The sequence below is a fragment of the Rousettus aegyptiacus genome, unplaced genomic scaffold (assembly GCF_014176215.1).
Source record: "Rousettus aegyptiacus isolate mRouAeg1 unplaced genomic scaffold, mRouAeg1.p scaffold_m13_p_3, whole genome shotgun sequence".
Classification (NCBI taxonomy): domain Eukaryota; kingdom Metazoa; phylum Chordata; class Mammalia; order Chiroptera; family Pteropodidae; genus Rousettus; species Rousettus aegyptiacus.
Window position 1 is genome coordinate 157,273,835 of NW_023416306.1, and position 18,607 is coordinate 157,292,441.

The window sequence follows — 18,607 nt, forward strand, 5'->3', positions numbered from 1 at the left end:
TTACATACTCAAGGCAGTTATTTCCTGAGTTTAACCAGGACACTGGACTAAGTACATTAACTCTATTGGTTCCATGTACTCTCAAGCAGAATTTGGTATCCTAACAAAGAATAATGGTCCCTCTTGAATAACTTAGGTGCCTGTGGAATAGACTAGACATGTAATAGGATGAAGCACAATCAGTAGTTAGATCTAGGGTGGGAAGGAAAACAAATTAAAATAAAAATTCCAACAGCCATTGTGTATTCCAACAGCAGACATATTAGATAAGAGTATATAGTGTTACTTAGTAATAGGCCATACTGCCATATTCCTGTCCCCTTGGACACCAAGATAACTAGTGTGTACAGTTCAAACCTGTTACCAATATTAGCCGAATGAACCCTTTAGAGATGTCTTAAAGGCTCTAACACGTTTTTAAAAATAAAAATCATGTTTCTAAGAGTTTTCTAGTGTTTTGTAGTTTTTCTCAATACAGGCAAATTTATGTATGTTTTTCTACATATAGCTACAGGTTAGCATTGATCCTATAAGAAATATTATCTCTGTAAGTAAACATTGAAAGTAAGGGAGATTAGATTGTTTTAAGTAACTGTGTTTCGAGAAGCTGAACAGTGAGAAATTGCAACTACATAATTATATATTTGCTCTACGTCAGTGGTTTTTAAAATTGAGTGGACATGCCCTAAATAATTTTTTTAACTATGCATTTCCCTTGTCCCTCTCCCCCTCCCACTCACACACATTTTTAAGTTGTCTAAATGTTTTCATCATAAGGTTAGGTAGTTGCAAAGGATGAAATTTCTGGAATATTATAAATATTGACATTTTCAAATAAAACTCTTATATTACTCATATAAATTTACCCAGTGAACTTTAAATACTTCAGTAATTTACCACAGACTATCGACTTATGAAATAACTACATAAGATCCTCTTTAAAAAAAGACAGAAACTTTATAGTGTTCTTTTCCCTTTAGAATTTATTTCCAATCTTTTCCCTTCAGAGATTTTATCCTAATAGAGAATATATTTATGCTTGCAAATCTTTTTATTGGTTATCCTATTATACTTCATCCTTCTCCGTAAAAAAAAAAAAAAAAAAAAAGTGTACATAAGGAGAAAAACTGATTTTTCAAACTCCCTATAATGATAATGCTCTATTATACTTTTTTTGTGGATTGAATTGTCAGTACAATTAATATTAGGCAAATAAAAAATTTTGAGAGAAAATATTAAATGTAAAATTTTGTTTAAAACCCCAAGTCTTTCAAAAGTATATCTCTGAATGAGATGGATATAGCTTTCTCTTCTCCTGTAGTCAATTATCTCATTTATCCATGGGTAAATGCTAATTTTTGTTTGAATAAGACAGTGTTCCATTTAATTTTAATTTTTTGTTTTTATATATTTAATCACTGAGATATCTTGTTCACATAAAAATGTATACAAGAATAAAAATAGTTTTGTTATAACAATGTCACTCAATTTCTTGAATGTCTTCCTAGTTTTATGGCAAAGAATGCATAGTGATCTGTCACCAAAGATTAATTTTAATAATCTATCAGCTCAATTAGGTTCTCCCTTCAATTCTGTTGAAAGCAAAGAATTAGAAACCATTTGATTTGCCAATGTAGTTATTAAAGCCATTCACTTTCTGTTTCTGGAAAGTATACCAAAACGACTTTCTTTACAAGACCTGTCAAGTTACTACAACTGTTCTTCCTTCACCTAGAGACATTTCACTGAACTCAACATATGCAAGGGGGATTGAGAAAAATAAAAATCTTGTTAATTTTAATACCATTTTATTAGTATAAAAATTTTATTAAATTTATTTTATCTTTACGTTAATTTTTTTTTTTTTTTTTTAACCAAACCTTAGAGCTGCTGGTTGGCAAAGTCAGCCGTCACTGTCAAATCAACCAGCTATAAATTAGGTTTCGTTTCTGGTGAAGAAATGTCTGACTTCATTTTTCAATTCTATGAAATGCGTTGATGTGTCCTTGTGACAACTGTCTCACTTTTGAATTACAATTCCAAGATAGACAAATAGGTAAGGCATGGGGCCCAGTCAGAATTCATCACCTGGATAAAATGAAATACTGCTGCTTTCAATTATTCCTTCCCAACACTTCTTTTGTAAAGTGGGAGCCCATCATGCAAGGTAAGTAGAGCCATTTTAGGAGAAAGTGCATGTAGAAGCTAAGGATATAAAAATTGATTCTCTTAAAATGATTTGTGTCCGAATACCACCCGGAAGACCTTTGCATACTCCTGGGAGTATGCTACTCCAGTTAGAAGACCATGCTCTAGCTCACTGCTGTCTTTGAACGTTACCGTCAGGGATAGCATTAATCATTTTGTTGTAAAATTTTTCAAAGTTCTGCTAACATGTTCCAATTTCCTTCAATTTGTTTTTTGGTGAAATATATCATAGACACAAAAGAGTACATAAAATATGTATGTACAGTTTAAAGAAAATGACAATTCTTTGTGGTTTTAATTAGCATTTCTCTGATTACTAATGAAGCTGAATATATTCTCATATTTCTACTTTAACTGAAATGCTTGCTCATGTTTCTTCCTCCCTCTCTCCCTCCTCTTCTTCCTTCCTTCCTTCCTTCCTTTTCTCCCCTTTCTTTTTTTTCTTTAGGAAATTTGGGTTATTCAACTGTTTCTAATGGCTTTGTAGAAGATTTAAATTTAAACTGATTTGGATAAAAATTGCTTGTTACATCTTCTGCTATAAATATATTTTAAAGTTTGGCTTTTCTTTTCATTCATTTTATGGTTCTCTTTTGATTTACAGAAGTTCTTAATTTTAATGTGGACACATCAATCATTTCCTTTATGATTTGTTTTCAGTGACTTTCCCACCCTCATCTCCCCTAAAACCCCCAAAGTCCCAAGGTCATGAAGATATAAAACTATACTTTGTTTTAGAATTTTATAGTTCTGCCATTCACATTTAGGCTTTCATTCATTTCATTCATGAGAAAGGAGTTCAATCTCATTTCTTTAACACCATCTATTGAAAAGTCCATCTTTACTCCCCTGATAAGTGATGCCAATTGTATTAGACATCAAGTTTCCCTGTACATGTATTTCTGTTTCTGGGTTCTCTACTGACCTATTTATATATTCCTGTGCCAACACTACACTATCTTAATTTCCATAGCTTTAATAAGGATTCAAAAATGTTAGGAAAACTCCCCCACCTTGTTCTCATTCAGAAGTGTCTTAGCTATTCCAGAGTGTGTTCTCTTTAAAGGACTTGTATTTTGTTGTTCTTGTTAGATTTTTTTTTTCTAAATACTTTGCATTTTTTGTTACTTTTGTATTGATATATTTTCAATTACATTTTATCAGTGCTAATGCTAAAGTTAGAAATGGCCTCTCAATACTGGTTTTTATCAAATAAACTTAAGCTCTTTATTTTTCATAATTTAACTCTAAATTCCTAGAGTTTTTATATAGAAATTACAAATGTCTATAAATAACATTATTTGCAAATAATGATAGTTTTACTACCCTGGCTAGACCACCTGCACAGTGTTTAATAGAGGTTGTGGGATGGAGCATCCTTTGCTTGTTTTTGGTCTGAAAGAAGGACTTTCAAACACGAAGATTTTTTATCAGATTAAAGATAGTTTTTTTCACAAGATTTTTTATCAGATTAATGATAGTTTCTCTCTGTTCTTACTTTGCTAAAAGGTTTATGATGACCATGGGAATAAATGCTTCTTATTCATCTACTGAGACCTTATTAAATTTATTTCTCCTTAATCTGTTGCTATGGTGAATTATATTGGTTGATTTTCTAATATTAAAGCAACTCTGAATTCCTGGAATAAACTCAATTTGTTCATGATGAATTATCCTTTTTACACATTCCTGGATTTTACTAATATTTTGTGTATAACATTTCTGCATCCAAGTTAATGTGTGAGAAGTTTCTTAATTTCCCTAATTTATACTTTCTGTGTCTGGTTTTGTCTCGAAGGTTATGCCAACTCGTAATGAGTTGGGTATGTTTCCTCTTTTTCTAGTTTCTGAAAGAGTTTTTTGTAAAATGAAAATGACCTGTTCCTAAAACATGTGGTAGAAGTCATCTATAAAATTATTTGGGCTTGGTGGCCCTTTCTGAAGAACATTTTAATTGATAAAAAATTATCGATGAAATTTTTTATGATATTCTAAAATTTAGTTATGCTTTTCATGTTATTGCTCCATACTTGTGGCAAATTATATTTTTTCTAGAAATTTATTTCTCTTAATTTTCAAATGTATAATTGCAAAATTATTCACAATACCCTTATATGTGGTTAAGTTCTCCAACAGATATAGTTATATACTCTTTATCATTCATAATATTGTTCATTTGTACCTTCTCTCTTTTTTTCTTCATCATTCATGTTGAACATTAGCTTTTTTTATTCATCTTTTTAAACTACCAACTTTATTTTGTTGGACCTATCTACAGCATATTTGTTTTCTATTCATTAATTTATAGCATTGTCTTTATTTTTTGCTTTCTTTTGCCTTTTTTTTTTTTAGGTTTATTGTACCATCCTTTTAATGTCTCATAATGGGTGATAAACATTAATTTTTATCCCTCTTTTCTAATATAAGCATGTAATCCCGTAAGTTTCCCTAGTACCACTTTTGCTAGCTGTATCACACACATTTTAACACATAATATTTTTATCATTTGGTTCTATATATTTTATAATTTCCACAATAATTTATTTTTTGATTTTGGGTTGTTTCAAAATTTACTTTAAAATTTCTGAAAGTCTATGGCTTATCTGGTTCTCCTTTTGAATCCTAGAGCTAAATATAATCATGCCACTAAATACTGGTCCAAGGAAATAAACAAAAATGATATATGCAACTTCTAGTTTCCACTAAAGAGTAATTACATGCTTCTTCTTTCATCTAGTTACAAATCAGACATTAGGGCTGGAGGTGGAACAGGTATCTTGGATTAAGAGGGGGAAGGAATATATCGAGGATAGTGGAGCAAAAAGACAATAATTAATTTCTATCTTACTTAACCTACTTGGTTTCTCTGTTAAAGTCACATTTAGCTCTAACTAATACAAAGGTATGAGCATCCAAACTGCCATGGTATTAATGGAAATGAAAATAAAGATTTAAGAGGTGACATGAAAAACTGATATTATATCTCCAAGCTCAACTGCCTTACTTTTAAACTCCCTAATATGACTCTTACTGTGCTGCCTGTATCTCCTCTTCTTCCTTTTCCTCTTGAGAAGTTCACTAGTCCCCCTCTCTAATCAAAGGCATCCACTTTAACCTGCCTTTCTGGCACCAAACTGTCCCGATCTCTCATTTTCCAAGCACATTCCTAAAGCTGAATTACCTCCAATGTGCACTTTCCTTATTTCTACTTGTAGTTTTCCATCACTTCCCCCTATCCTGTACACTACAACCACATTCGTGTTCCTAAACTCCACGTTTAGCATGCTGCAACCCCTAATAGATTTAAAACCATTAACTGCTCCCTGCTAGCTAAATAGCTATGCCACACCACCTTTCACCTCCCAACCCTGCAATGCACCTGACAGGGAATGCAAAGTGAGCACAGCAGTCTTCCAAAATAGCAGCCAGAATTCTTCCCAACAGAATGTTTCAATTGCCAGTACTGACCAGTAGGAACTGGCACTCAGGAAGAAACCCATTTGTATCCCCGATGTAAAATATCAAGTCTAAACTCTTTGGTTTGTATTTTAAAACTCCAAAATGTCTCCTTTTACTATCTCCGAGTGCTATCTCCTAAAAAACTATAAGAAAAAAAAAAAAAGTGAAAGACTTTCAAATGGAACAAAAAATTACTGGGAGTCTTCAACAAAAAACAAGTGTTTGCCTGATACACCCTTCTGGGTATTCTGAATTCTCTGAGAGCTCTGTACCTCTCATGGTCTTTGAGTTATTTATAACTCTGTGAGTTGTAGATAAAGCGATAGCAATGCAAAGGATTTTTGTTCACAGGCATGCAAATAAATTTTGTCTGGAGGAGGTTCAATTGATTTCCTTCCTCTACTATGGAAGATGCCAATTTTGCATTTTTTAAATCCATTTCAACATTTTTCGGTGCCTATATATATGTGTCTTTGAATGCTCCTTCAAGTCAGTCGTAACATCTTGCTCATTCTTATTAATTAATGAGTTAAATAAACTCGTTTGTCATAAGTTCATTTCATATTTGCATGAGTCATGATTTAATGATTTTACCCTTAAAAAAATATTTTTTAACAAACCATTTGCTCATTACTACCTTCGAAGTTTGATTACAACCTCAATATGGAATGCCTTCTCTGGCTCTTTCTACCTGACATTCTAATTTTTTACATTTCAGAGATTAATCTAATCACCTAAAACTAACCTAATCATGTCCTCGAACTACAAAATCTATGACTTTCCATGATGAACCTAGACTGCAATGTCTTAATTTATTTTACAATTATTTTTTCTTCTTAATAGCTCCTGTAAAATGCATGATGTGTTTCATTCAGATAACCATATTTCATCTTATATCATTAATTTGTTTATATGTAAGTAACTTCTCAGTTAAAGCATAAGTTTCTTAAGAGAGTTAATCACAATTTTTTTTCTCCTCTTCAGTGCCAGTGCACTGCCTTAAATAGTGCCCAGTAATCCACTGCTGAGACCTATGGCCTGTGATCTGGGGTTCTCAATCGAGATTTTTTTCAGGTAATCACTTAGCTTTATTTGGAGGAGTCAACCTACTATATTTTGGCAAAAGGTGGTTTCTTCTTAGGAAAATTCACACTTAACTTTAATGAAGATCATTAGAGCTCTGTCAAACATCAAACAAAGTACAGTACTGATCAGAAAGGGAAAAAAGAATAATCTGCTTCTGGGGCATTTTTTCTCTCAACTATTGGACAGGTACTATGCTTACCTATATTCTCAATAGTTCTGTATGAGGGTCAGATATGTTCAGTTCAACACTTATTATTTCACTCTACAATGCTTATTGACCATGTGCTATTTTTCAGGAATTTTTGACAAGCCCTGGGGATGCATTTGTAAGTAAAATGTAATTTCTAATCCAAGAAGCTTACCTGCTAGTGAAGGAGGAAAGGGAAAAGTTGAGGATGAGTAGGAAAAATGGACACATGATTATGACCTCAACGTATAGATAATTTGTGATACGCCAAATCAAGTTGCTCATTATGATGAAAAGATCATCTTATTTTCAGGTATCAGAACTAATGAACTTTAAAAATCCATCTATACTCCTAATAGAACAATCAAATTTCAAACTTTTGCAGATTGGTATTACCATAATATACACTCTACATTCAATGTCTTATGTATCCTTAATACCGACCCAACCAAATGGAGATCACCAGTACTTTTCTATGGTTTAAGTGCTGAGCTGTGAGAGAATAATAAATGATCTTGAGACAGCTTTCAGCATATCTGATTTTATGAACTATAAAACAGTTTACCAGTTGAAGAGTCTACCAAGTGCATTTAATCTGCTCCTTACAATAATACCATGTGAAATCAAAGGACTTCATAATATTTGAGCATTAACATTATTACTGAGCATTTTCATTTTTATGGTTTTACTTAATTACTTCAAATTAAAACCATCTTGAGAAAGCTCCACTGTAAAAAACTTAGTCCATTTACTCAATTTTATTTTTCTCACGATGACTTTTATTTTCACCTTTATTCCTAAAGGAACACTTAGAATAAGGCATTTATGATTCTACTACATAGTGCTTTTAGTAAAGAGATTAAATAAATAAAAAAAGGTTAGAAAATACTAATAAATTATTGATATAATTTTCAGCTTTGCATGGCATGTTGGTATAACTAAAATGTTTAAGAAATAATAAGCAATCACATAATGATAATGATAACCTAACATTTGTTTGGTCCTAAATATTTTCACATATATTTCCTCTCTTAATTCCCACAACTTGATAAAATGTTTCACTATAATTATTTTTATAGATGAAGGAATCAAGAAACAAGTGATTATATGTTGTATAAGTGGCATTTTGTATGATGAAAAGTACTCACATTCAAAATTTCTGTTTTTGTTCAAGCTTTTAAAAAGAGCATTTAATTCACAAGCCAAATCCTGTTGGCAAGACACTCCCCAAGGTTAAGTAAAATATATGTGGAAGAACACTAACATTTTATTCACCTACAATGTCATCATACTGAAACTGAGAAGGTCAGTGTACTTTCCAAATGGCCCAGTTAAATCTAAGGAATAGATTATTTACCCACTAGGATCTGGACACTGTCAGTCAAAATCACTTGTTTACACAGGACTAAATTGTGCTCTGTTAGCATCTTTCCATTCCTCACATGCACAAAATAAATATTTTATTTTTCATTAGGCTTATTGTTTAAAGGTTTCTTATTTTTCCCTGTTCATTAAAAACATAAAAAAAAGATAAAATAAAAATCACCACTAGTCCCAAGCCACTCTTAATATTTTGTGTGCTTTCTTAAAATCTTTTTTAAAGCGAAATATGCATGTTCAATATTTACATCATATTCTCTATTATACCTTTATACACTATCCTCCTCCCTACCATGTAATAGCATAGCAATATTTACTTTTTGAAAATATGACTTTTTATGGCTGAATAATATTTCATCATAAGGTGGTACCATAATTTATTTTTCTGTTCTTCCAATTCACGTTTTTTATTACAAAAATATTTATGTATAAAGTAATGTAACCATGCTTTATAAAACCTGAAAAACAGAGAAAGAAATGAAGTCACAGCCCTAGTTTTTGTCTAACAAGTCACTTTTATGAATTTTGCTCATATTCTTTGGTTCTTTTTTCATATGCCTATTATTATATGTTATCACTGACATACACATGATTTTATATTTTGAGTTCATTTCCATTTAAGATTATATTATAAGCCTTTTCCATAATCACTGTGGCATGTTGGGTGGAAATTCCACACTTTATCTAACTATTACTTTAATGTCAAATGATAAGTTTCTCCCATTTTTATTCTAAAATCATTTAAAATAAAGCATTTTGCAATAAATATTGTAAGCATATAGTCTTTACATTCGTGCACGTTAAAAAATGTTATTTCTTAATACAAGATTTCTGCAAGTAAGATTATTGGGAAAAAATGGATGACCAGCCATTATCATTATTTGGTTAATAGTGAAAAATCTATGTAAAAACATATTAATGTTGAATATCTAGACTTCAAAATTTAAAGAGCATCCTGATCTGTTTCTCATCAACCCATTCTTCTAGTGATTGAGAAATAACAGAAATGAATATACAGGGTATTGATTACAGTTAAACTAATTACATTTTCCATAAATTAGTACATCTTGGTATCATCTTTCTAAAGAGAGCTGTGCCACTTAAATATGCACATTTTTTTTCTAATATTTTAATTTCATTTCACAAGTTGGTATCCACTTACCTTTCATGTACAGTTAAGCTTATTCCCCCCTCCCCCCCGCCCCCTTGATACTTGGATGTGCTTTTAGAAATGCTTTCTTGAACTGCTGCTTCCTTTGGGGAGTGTTGAAATTCACGACAGGACATAGCAGTAATTATGGCAGGAAAAAGAAATGCCCCAACTTACCGTTTCTAACACATTTACTCGGTCCTGCAAATAAAGCATAATATATAATTATAAAAACAAAGCTATTAAAAATCACTTCAAGTTTACTTACTTTTCAGATTTTCGATTTATTCTCTATCAGTCATAATTTATTTTTAAAATGCAAAAAATGAAAGCAACTACTCAGGATGATTTCTACAACAGAATTAGTCATGAAAGGATCACTATGCCTTTTCTCATCTCTGCTGTTAGTACGATAAAGTTTAATTTAGCAGTAAATACCATAAGCTCAGATATAATTATTAAATGGAATAGATTTTACCACTTTTGCATTGGTAAAATTATTTACCTATTTAAGGACATGTAATATTAAATACATTTGAATATATGAACCACAACTAGACAACAGTAGTGATATAAAAAAGGAATTTAGCATACATGCAAGCTTGCAATTATGCACACAGTGCACAGTGTGATCTCTCAGGAAGGTAAAGTTCAGACATAAGAATACTTCATAAATTAAAACTGATAAGTAAATTGTTAATTAAAACGAGGCAGGAAAAATAATGAGAAAGATGTCATATGCAGCAAATCCTGAACCCAGATGGGCTTCCATTACCTACAGTACCTTAGAAGGTTTTACAGAAATATTGGTTTTAAAAAGGGTTATTGACAATATCACTTAAAAAGTTAAATGGTTAAGAAAATAATTGCATTTTCAATCCAGTGGTTGTATTCGCAGAGCAGAAAGTTATATACAGAGAGTTTATATCAAAAAAAAAAAAAAAAAAAAGGCTGAATTTGAGAGAGAAGAGAGTATGAAGATTCAAGAAAGTGAAAAGCCAGTCTTTTTAGGATGGCCAAGGTCAATTTTCTTTTTTTTTCTCTCATTTTAGGCAGTTGGAGGAGATGTATGAAATCTGGATTTCTTTTTTGTTTAACCAAATTAATCATTTAGTCCTAAGAAAGAAAAGGGAGAGAAATGGTACAGAGAGCCACTCAGCTCAGGTTTCCTGTAACCCTATAGGGACTACCACGGACCCATGACACAGGAGTAGACAGAACTTGGACCTCACCTCCATTCCCCCAACCGCACCTAACACAACTCCCAGTCTTGCCTTTGAGGACTTCTGCAACTCAACCTCCAACCCTCAAACTGGAAACTGAGTTGAATACTTTTACCCTTTAAACATTCAGCTGTGTGGGCATGAGTTAAATGAATAAATTATGCAAAATCAGCCCAAGGCAGATGGTTTTTAGCAGTATAATCTAATTAAATTTTGTTGGCATACTTGAGAGAACCTCGCCTCACCCTCACCCCTGTAAGTGTCATGAAATAACTGCTGGTTGCTTGTGTACTGGCACATATGAATGCTTCAAAATAAATGCATATAATGCCTCACGTGGGCTTTCATCTGTTGTTACCAGCATCTTACTCAGTGTATCTGGGACAAAACCATTCAGCAATGCTTTATCATCCTTTGCAGACTGAACAGAACCTCATTAGATGCCTTATAGAGACAGAAACAACCTTTAGGAAATATCACATTTATATGAAGAGATAAGTATTTCTCCAGAACCATGAGAAATATATGTTTGTTGCTTAAACCACCTAGTCCATGGTAATTTGTTACAGCAATACAAGCTAAGGCATGCTGTGTCTAGAAGACTTTGAATATGAATGGTGAAAAAAAACTCCATTTTGTTAAAGCATAAAGATCAATAAATAATCTATTTTGATGTAATTTACTTGTCTATAACCTACTTCATTCCAAAATGATACTGAGACAGCAGCTTTCCATGAAAAATATACATGGTCAGAAAATGAAGAAATTCAAGAAATAGAAAAATTCAGTTCATCAATCTAAATTTAAATAATTCAATTTGCCAGTCAACAAGAGCTAATAGGGTACCAGCCACTGCTGCCAGTTAATGAGTTTGTCTAAGTTGTAGTTTTTTTGGTCTTAATTTTAAGACTATACGTAAAAAGAACTGACTCCTAGTCTTTATGAACTTATTAACTTGCTTTTAAAATCTAAGAAATGTATTTTGAAATTTAAATGGTTGTAATTGACTTCTTTCTTGGCAGACATGATGGTTATCATAATTCTGTATATAAAAGAATTAGGCTACTGCAAATACTTTTTCTCAAACAAAATATCTGCATACTCCCTCTCCTGTTCTTATTATTAAAATAGAGGCAATTTAAGGCAATATTGTGGCATTGATAGAGCCTATGAAAAAAAAAAATGCCAGTATATGTCCTAGAATGAGTATATAATTATACCAAAACCAATGAAATTCTTAACCTTTTTCACTCTTACGAGAACTGCAATTGTGTTCTGTTGCAGTTTAATCTCTTCCAGCTCAGCCAGCAGGTTCCACACTCTCTCCCCACTGTCCCATCACGACAACCCCCCACCACGCTTAGACCCTGAAAAAAAGAATTGTTCGGACATTAAAAAGGGGCTTAGGAGGTGGGAGCAGTGGAGAGGAAAAGACAGCCTCCAGAAGTAACAAAAACACTCTCACTACAATCATGCTATTTCAGGTGGTTTTAATAAATCAATGGTTCTTATTTTTGTAGTCATGGACTTTGAGAGTCTGATGAAACTTGACCCTCTTCCCAGGAAAGTGTACATTATCCACCACACACACACAATTCTGCATATACTTTTAGGGAATTTCAGGCTCTCTGAGGCAACTCATAGGCCCTCAGGTCTTTTTACTCTAAATAAAAACACCAGAAATAAGATGTAAGAACATCACACAAATAATTTATTTTATTAAACCGAATATATGTATTGCCCCTATATGAACTAGTTCTAGGTAAACAACATCAAAAACAAGGAAAGAAACAATTGGGAGTGGACAGTTAAACGAAAATCAAAGGAACTATTTCCTTCAAGTATTTTGAAGAAAAAAAATTCCTGGGGAAAGTAGCCTGTTTTGTTGCTATTGTTTTCTTGTGATTGGATAGTCTCTTTTCTACAATTCTTTGATTCTAAGGAGGGGAAAGTCTAAGAAACACCTAAAATGGCAACAATTATTTTAATGTCTACTCCTAAAGACTGTACACGTCATCACTGCATAGTCACTGAGTTACAGTGGAGACTGCTGGCAGTTCTTACCAATGTAAACATTACATACTAATTCCTAAGTGAAAATAATGCAGCTAGACATAGTGTTTTAATTCATTCTGGGTTTGACAGATCAAGAAGAGAGAGTTAAATTTTCAAGGAGGCCTATAGCACATGTACTATAAAAATGTGTATTTTATTATTAAAAAACAGTCTCGGGGATGTAACGTACAGCATAGGGAATGTAGTCAATAATATCGTAATAATTATGTATGGTGTCAGATGGGTACTAGATTTATCAGGGGGATCACCTCATAAGTTATATAAATGTCTAAAGGCTATATTGTACACCTGAAACTAATATAGTACTGTATGTAAACTGTAATTGAAAAAAAAATTTTTAATTAAAAAAATATGTATTTTAAGTTTGTATGATGAGGTTAACAACCTGCCTTGAGCTATATATATTCCCTTGTTAGTTGGTATATACTGGAATTTATGAATAAATCATGGCAAATTCAGTAGCATTACTGGAGATGGACAAAAATTTGTAGGCTAAGTTAGGAAATTAGTACTGCAATTAGTATCTGAATTCTTGATCATTAACAGTTTATTTGAGTCAGCTGAGCGAGTCAGTTAGCCACTGATTCATCCATTCTAAGTAAGGAATTAGAGGTGTTATAGGTGTAAATAATCAGAGTTCTTTTACCTTTGGTAAATATAGTTGAACAAGTCTAGTGACTATTTTATCAAAATAATGCAGCATTTTCCAGTGCTTTAAATATGTCCATTAGAATATGAAAAAGCACAATACTGGTATAAAAATATAACGAGAATCTCTATCCTTCCAAGTCTAAGAAGCTTTAAGAGTAGAGAATAATTTTGGAAACTTCTCTGGGACTGAAGGTCCGTGATGGACGTGTAATTTTCATAAAGAAAAGCCCACAACGGGGACTCGCTCCTATCGCTGTTCTAAAAGCACAGTGTCTCTCTTCTGGAAGAAAAACCCACTTAGCTTCACCCAGAGACACCACTGTATGCCATTTTTCCTGGCGTTGTTAACTCTGTCTAATTAACACTCACACTTTACCTACTACTTCCTATAAAAGGATATAAAATGAAATGCAAATATGTACTTTTTGTCCTTTATGCATTTCTCCATGGCAAGCCATTAACACTTAACGAATTGTCAATCATTTTTAATAATTAAAAGAGCCAGAAATAATTTCAAATGTGTTCTTTTCCAAGTGTCAAGATATTAAAATGAAACAAAAGGCCCTTATTAACCATCACGAAAAAGATCAAAGTTACACATAGTAATTTAAAATAAATGAAAACAAAATAGATAAAACTTGCAAACAACTTCAACATTGGAACACCAAAAAAGCTTTAGAATATAGAATAAGTTGGCTTTGAATATACCAAATGAATCAACAATTTATATATAAACTGCATTTTATTCATTAAAAATCAGACAAAGCTACTCTATACTTTTGAAAAACTTTAGGATGGGTAGCATTAGACAACTTGCAATGGTTCCTCAGTCGAGTGTTCAATTTAGCCATCATTAAATACCTGTAGTCAATATCTGTTAACTCATTTCACTAGTTCTTTATGAGCCTTTTTCAAATAATCTCCTTTAGGGTACAAAATAACAAAGCAAATATTGAAAAGAAAACCACAGCAAGACTTCAAGATTTTAAGAAATTGTCAATAAACACCCTCCACCCCCTGTCACCCCTCAACATTTTGACTCATTAAGAAAAGCCAGTTTAAAAGGATGCAACATTTCCTTGCCTAGAAGGAGTGCCCGGTAACACTCCTGGTTTGCTTTTCACTCAGGAAGTGGAAAATCAGAAGCAAAAACTATCACAACATTTGAGAAGAGAGCCAAAGTGTGTGCTCCACATTTCTGATCTGTTCTCTCATCTTCCACCCTTGCCCAGAGAGAGAGCAGAGGCACCCAGCTGCTCTTCTGCAGCTGTCTTCTGCTATATTCCCAGGTTGGAGTTTTGTTTGTTATGAGGACACTACTAATCATTATACTTAGATATGACACTGTTTAGGGAAGGCTGAGGTTATACTTACAATGAAGTGGGATATTTGCATGTGTTCATGGGGTGAGGACTACAAGTGGGGTAGAAGAGAAAGATGAAGAGAAATATGTGGAAATGAGGCTCTGTTAGTTTGTTTCAAAAGATCTCGTGCTGGAAAATACAGCCCAAGAAGTTATGTAAGGGTTTTGCGTAACGTCCCCGTAAACAGTTCCTGTCAACTATATGTAACTAATACCAAAAAAAATTTCAAATTTACTCTTTATATTTCAGACCTCAAAGCAAAACAATAAGATTTCTTTTCTTCTCTTTTTTTTCCCCCTTTAAAATAAAGAACTGCTTTGTACCTAGGTGTGTGCCTACAGGAGAAAGCTACAAACCAAATGAAAGACAAAACACAGAATTATCTTTCTCCTGGAACTGCTTAATTCCACAGTGAAATTGCTGGTAACACTTCAGTGAGTGATATTTGAACTGAGGAACAACTAAAAATCATTTGCAGGTAATACAAAGGCTATAATGATGGTTAGGAGCAATACAAACGACAACCAAACTAATTTCAAAGACTGATCATCCCACAAGAGAGATGCAGAAACTGGAGTTGAGTAGCAGGGAAAGAAAGCCAGCAGCCCAGAAACCAACAAACCTTATTTTTTTTTTCAAGGATTTACATTTTAAGAAATAAAGTGCATGTCTCCAGCTGTGAGGTTAGTCATATATCAGCTGGATAAGCTCTGGACTCTTATGCAAATCATAGTGCAGTGGTGGTTATGGCATAATTTATGGGTAGTTTTGTATCATGCAGAACTTGAGGAAAACAATAGAGTATTTTTTTTTTTTCAGAGTATGTATTTGACTGCCACTAAACATAGCTGGTCTAATGAGATTCCCCAAGGCTGTTGTCTCCCCTGCTTCCCTCAAGGTCACACATCTCCTGGGCTTCTAGGTGAAGAATGTTCACAAGGAAACCCACATAACCATATAACTCTTTGTCTCCAGTTCCTTCCTTTTGAATATTCGAATCACAGCACTTGATTGTTGACTATCATGCATGTCACACAGCTGAGTCATTAAATGGCACAGGCACTCAGTCCACCTTGGGAATTATACTGCTTACCTTTGAGCAATTTCAATAATCCACATCCTAATTTACATGCAGAGTCTTTTACTCAATTCTTTTCAGGAACTAATGCACAAGGAACATTATATTAGAAACTCTCACTCTCATTCCCATATTCTTTCTGTGGACTTCTGTGTACAGTTACCTCTCACCATTCTATACTAAAGTCTACTGATAAGGATAATCAAGATATAAGCAGATGGTTTTAAATAATATACTTGGCCAACATGAGTTAGGTTTTTCTCCTAATTCAGTTTAAGATTAAACCTATATTAATCTCAATGTCTTAATATACAAGCGCAGATAGGAAGGGAAAGGTGGTTAAAGTATTTAAAACTAACCTTAGGTTACCTGTACTCTAATAATCAATGCTGCATTATTCTTAGTATCTAAGAAAACTGGGGAAAAAAAACAAAACAACTTAGTTTTCAGTTGCACTTATGTATGGGAAGCGTACCCATTCAGTTTTAAATATTCTAAATATTCCTATCTATGAAATACTTAACTGCTTTTTCTTCAAATTGAGCTTCATTCTGATTTTTCATTGCAGTCTGACTAGCATCTTCCCAACGTAGAATTTTAAAGGGTAGCTTTGGCTGTTTGAGATGTGAGTAAAGAAAAAGAGTTGGAAAGTTCTGTTGTGTTAAAATAATCAAAAACACTATAAATAGTAATTGCTATAAATAAAACACTAATAGGACTATAATAATTGAAATAAATTTTTAATTTGTGCATTTGGAAAAAATAATATCACACTGCACTTATAAAACGTTCCCCAAAATAATTCCTTGCCCAACTTAAAGTCACAAATTTTAGGGAAATCATTACTTAAAATTTAAAACATTTTACACCTTAAAGTTATAAGTAGTGATGCAGTTCAAAGTATCCCCAATTGTCTTGCTTTCAAAATGATTCCTGGAAGGAACTGATCTTAAATTCCAAAGCCTATGAAACGAAGGAATAAATGAGATGGGAGCTTGTTAACAGACACACCTGGGCAGTTTTATTCGGTAATGAAAACTACTTTTAACACTTACAACCTTACCTGTAGATAATGAAGCGCTAATGTAGGGTGATTTTAGAAGTTCAGGAATGTCTGATTACTCAAAATTATACTTTCCTTCCATTTGCAAAATTATTTAAAATTCTACCAATGGAAATTTATCCTTTGAGGAACTCAAAAATTTATTCTTTGGTTTTCCTCGCTTTAGTTAATCTTTTAAAAGGCAAACATGCTTAAAAGAGATAACCATTAAACTAATTCATTCCAAGGCAGGGGCTGGCAAAATAGGGCAGTCGGTCAAATCCATCCCACTGTCTGTATTCACAGGTTCTTGAACTAAGAAGGGTTTTTACATTCTTATTTAGCTGGGGAAAAAAAATCAAAGTAAGAATAATATTTCATGACATGAGAAGATTACATGAAATTCAAATTTCAGTTTCTATAAATAAAGTTTCATTGGAACATAACCCATTTATTTCTTCACATATGGTCTATGGCTGCTTTCCTTCTGTAATGGCAAAGTTAAGTTGCTATGAGATAGCATGTTGCCTATAAAATCGAAAATATTTAGAATTTTGCCATTTACAGGAAGTTAGGTAACCTTTGGTTCTAAGGTATTGTTATCCTATAAGAATTACTCTCTGACTCCCACAGGTAACCATGTAGCAGACCCCATAAAATTCTGGAAGGAGAGGATAAGGTGAAAAGAAACTGACCAGGGACAAGAAAAGAGACTAGGAACCAGAAAAATTTTATCCAACTTTTAAGCTTTGAAACAAAATTTAAAAGTTGTATATGCATAAATACATATACCCAGAATATAAACCATTACTCAAGCCATGTTTCTAACTTTTGTCCTTTATTCCTTTTATCCATCATTTTTTCTTTCCTTCTAATGTCTTTCTTTCCTTTCTTTCTTCCTTTCTTTCTTTTTCCCTTCTTTCTACTCATTTATTCATGTAATTAATTAATGCATTCATCCATGCAGACACCATGATGGCGACTGAGTACACAGTTAACAACACGGAAGATGAAGTGTCTGTCTTCACAGAGCTTACATTCTAAAGAAGAAAATCAAGACATAAATAAAAAAGACACCCAGGAACTGTGATGGGGGTGAGGGCAGAGGTTTGGTCTAGACAGACTGATTAGGTCAAGTGCCCACAAAAAGGTGACATTTGAGCTGAAACTTAAAAGGATGGAATGAGCCAGCATTCCAAGAGCTACAGGAAAGCATGAAAGCGAGGGAGTAGCACATGCAAAGCTTTTGGGACAAAAAGGGTCTGTTTAATTTTAGGAACAAAAGAGACACTGGTAAGTGTGTTGTGGCTGTTAAGGAAAACACCCCTTTAAATTACCAATATCAAAAAAAAAAATCAACACTATTTATTAAAAAGCAAATAAGCTAAAAATTGTATTGGGTGCTTTTCACAGATGCTCTCATTTAATGCTCACAAAAACTCTCAGTAGGTGAACATTATTAATTTCATTCATTTAAAGTCAGAGAAACAGACTCAGATGTATTAAATGTATCGAATTCTATACTGCGATAAAATGTTCAAGCTTAGACTGTAATCCAGGTTCACCTGACTTGAAGGAGTCTATACTAATTCTCAAAAATAAATTAAAGGCCACATTAAAAACTACATATGTAAATGGCTCTGCAGAATGGAGCTAATGGAACCACGATACGCTGACAATGCAGTTTTATAATCAAGTAGACA

General features: G+C 32.9%; 1 protein-coding gene across 7 annotated transcripts in view; it reads right to left on the reverse strand.

Moving 5' to 3' along the window:
* CEP128 (centrosomal protein 128) overlaps positions 1-18,607 on the reverse strand; it is a 329,036-nt gene that overhangs the window by 43,294 nt on the left and 267,135 nt on the right. For 4 of the 7 annotated variants that reach the window (XM_036218273.1, XM_036218269.1, XM_036218270.1 and 1 more), the window contains one exon: positions 9,648-9,671. The exons of 1 other annotated variant lie outside the window; for it this stretch is intronic. In XM_036218273.1, the coding sequence (XP_036074166.1) occupies positions 9,648-9,671 (24 nt within the window). Of the gene's footprint in view, positions 1-9,647; positions 9,672-15,069; positions 16,477-18,607 lie in introns of those variants that run through there. 2 more of the 7 variants (XM_016137521.2, XM_016137520.2) reach the window with 2 other exon arrangements.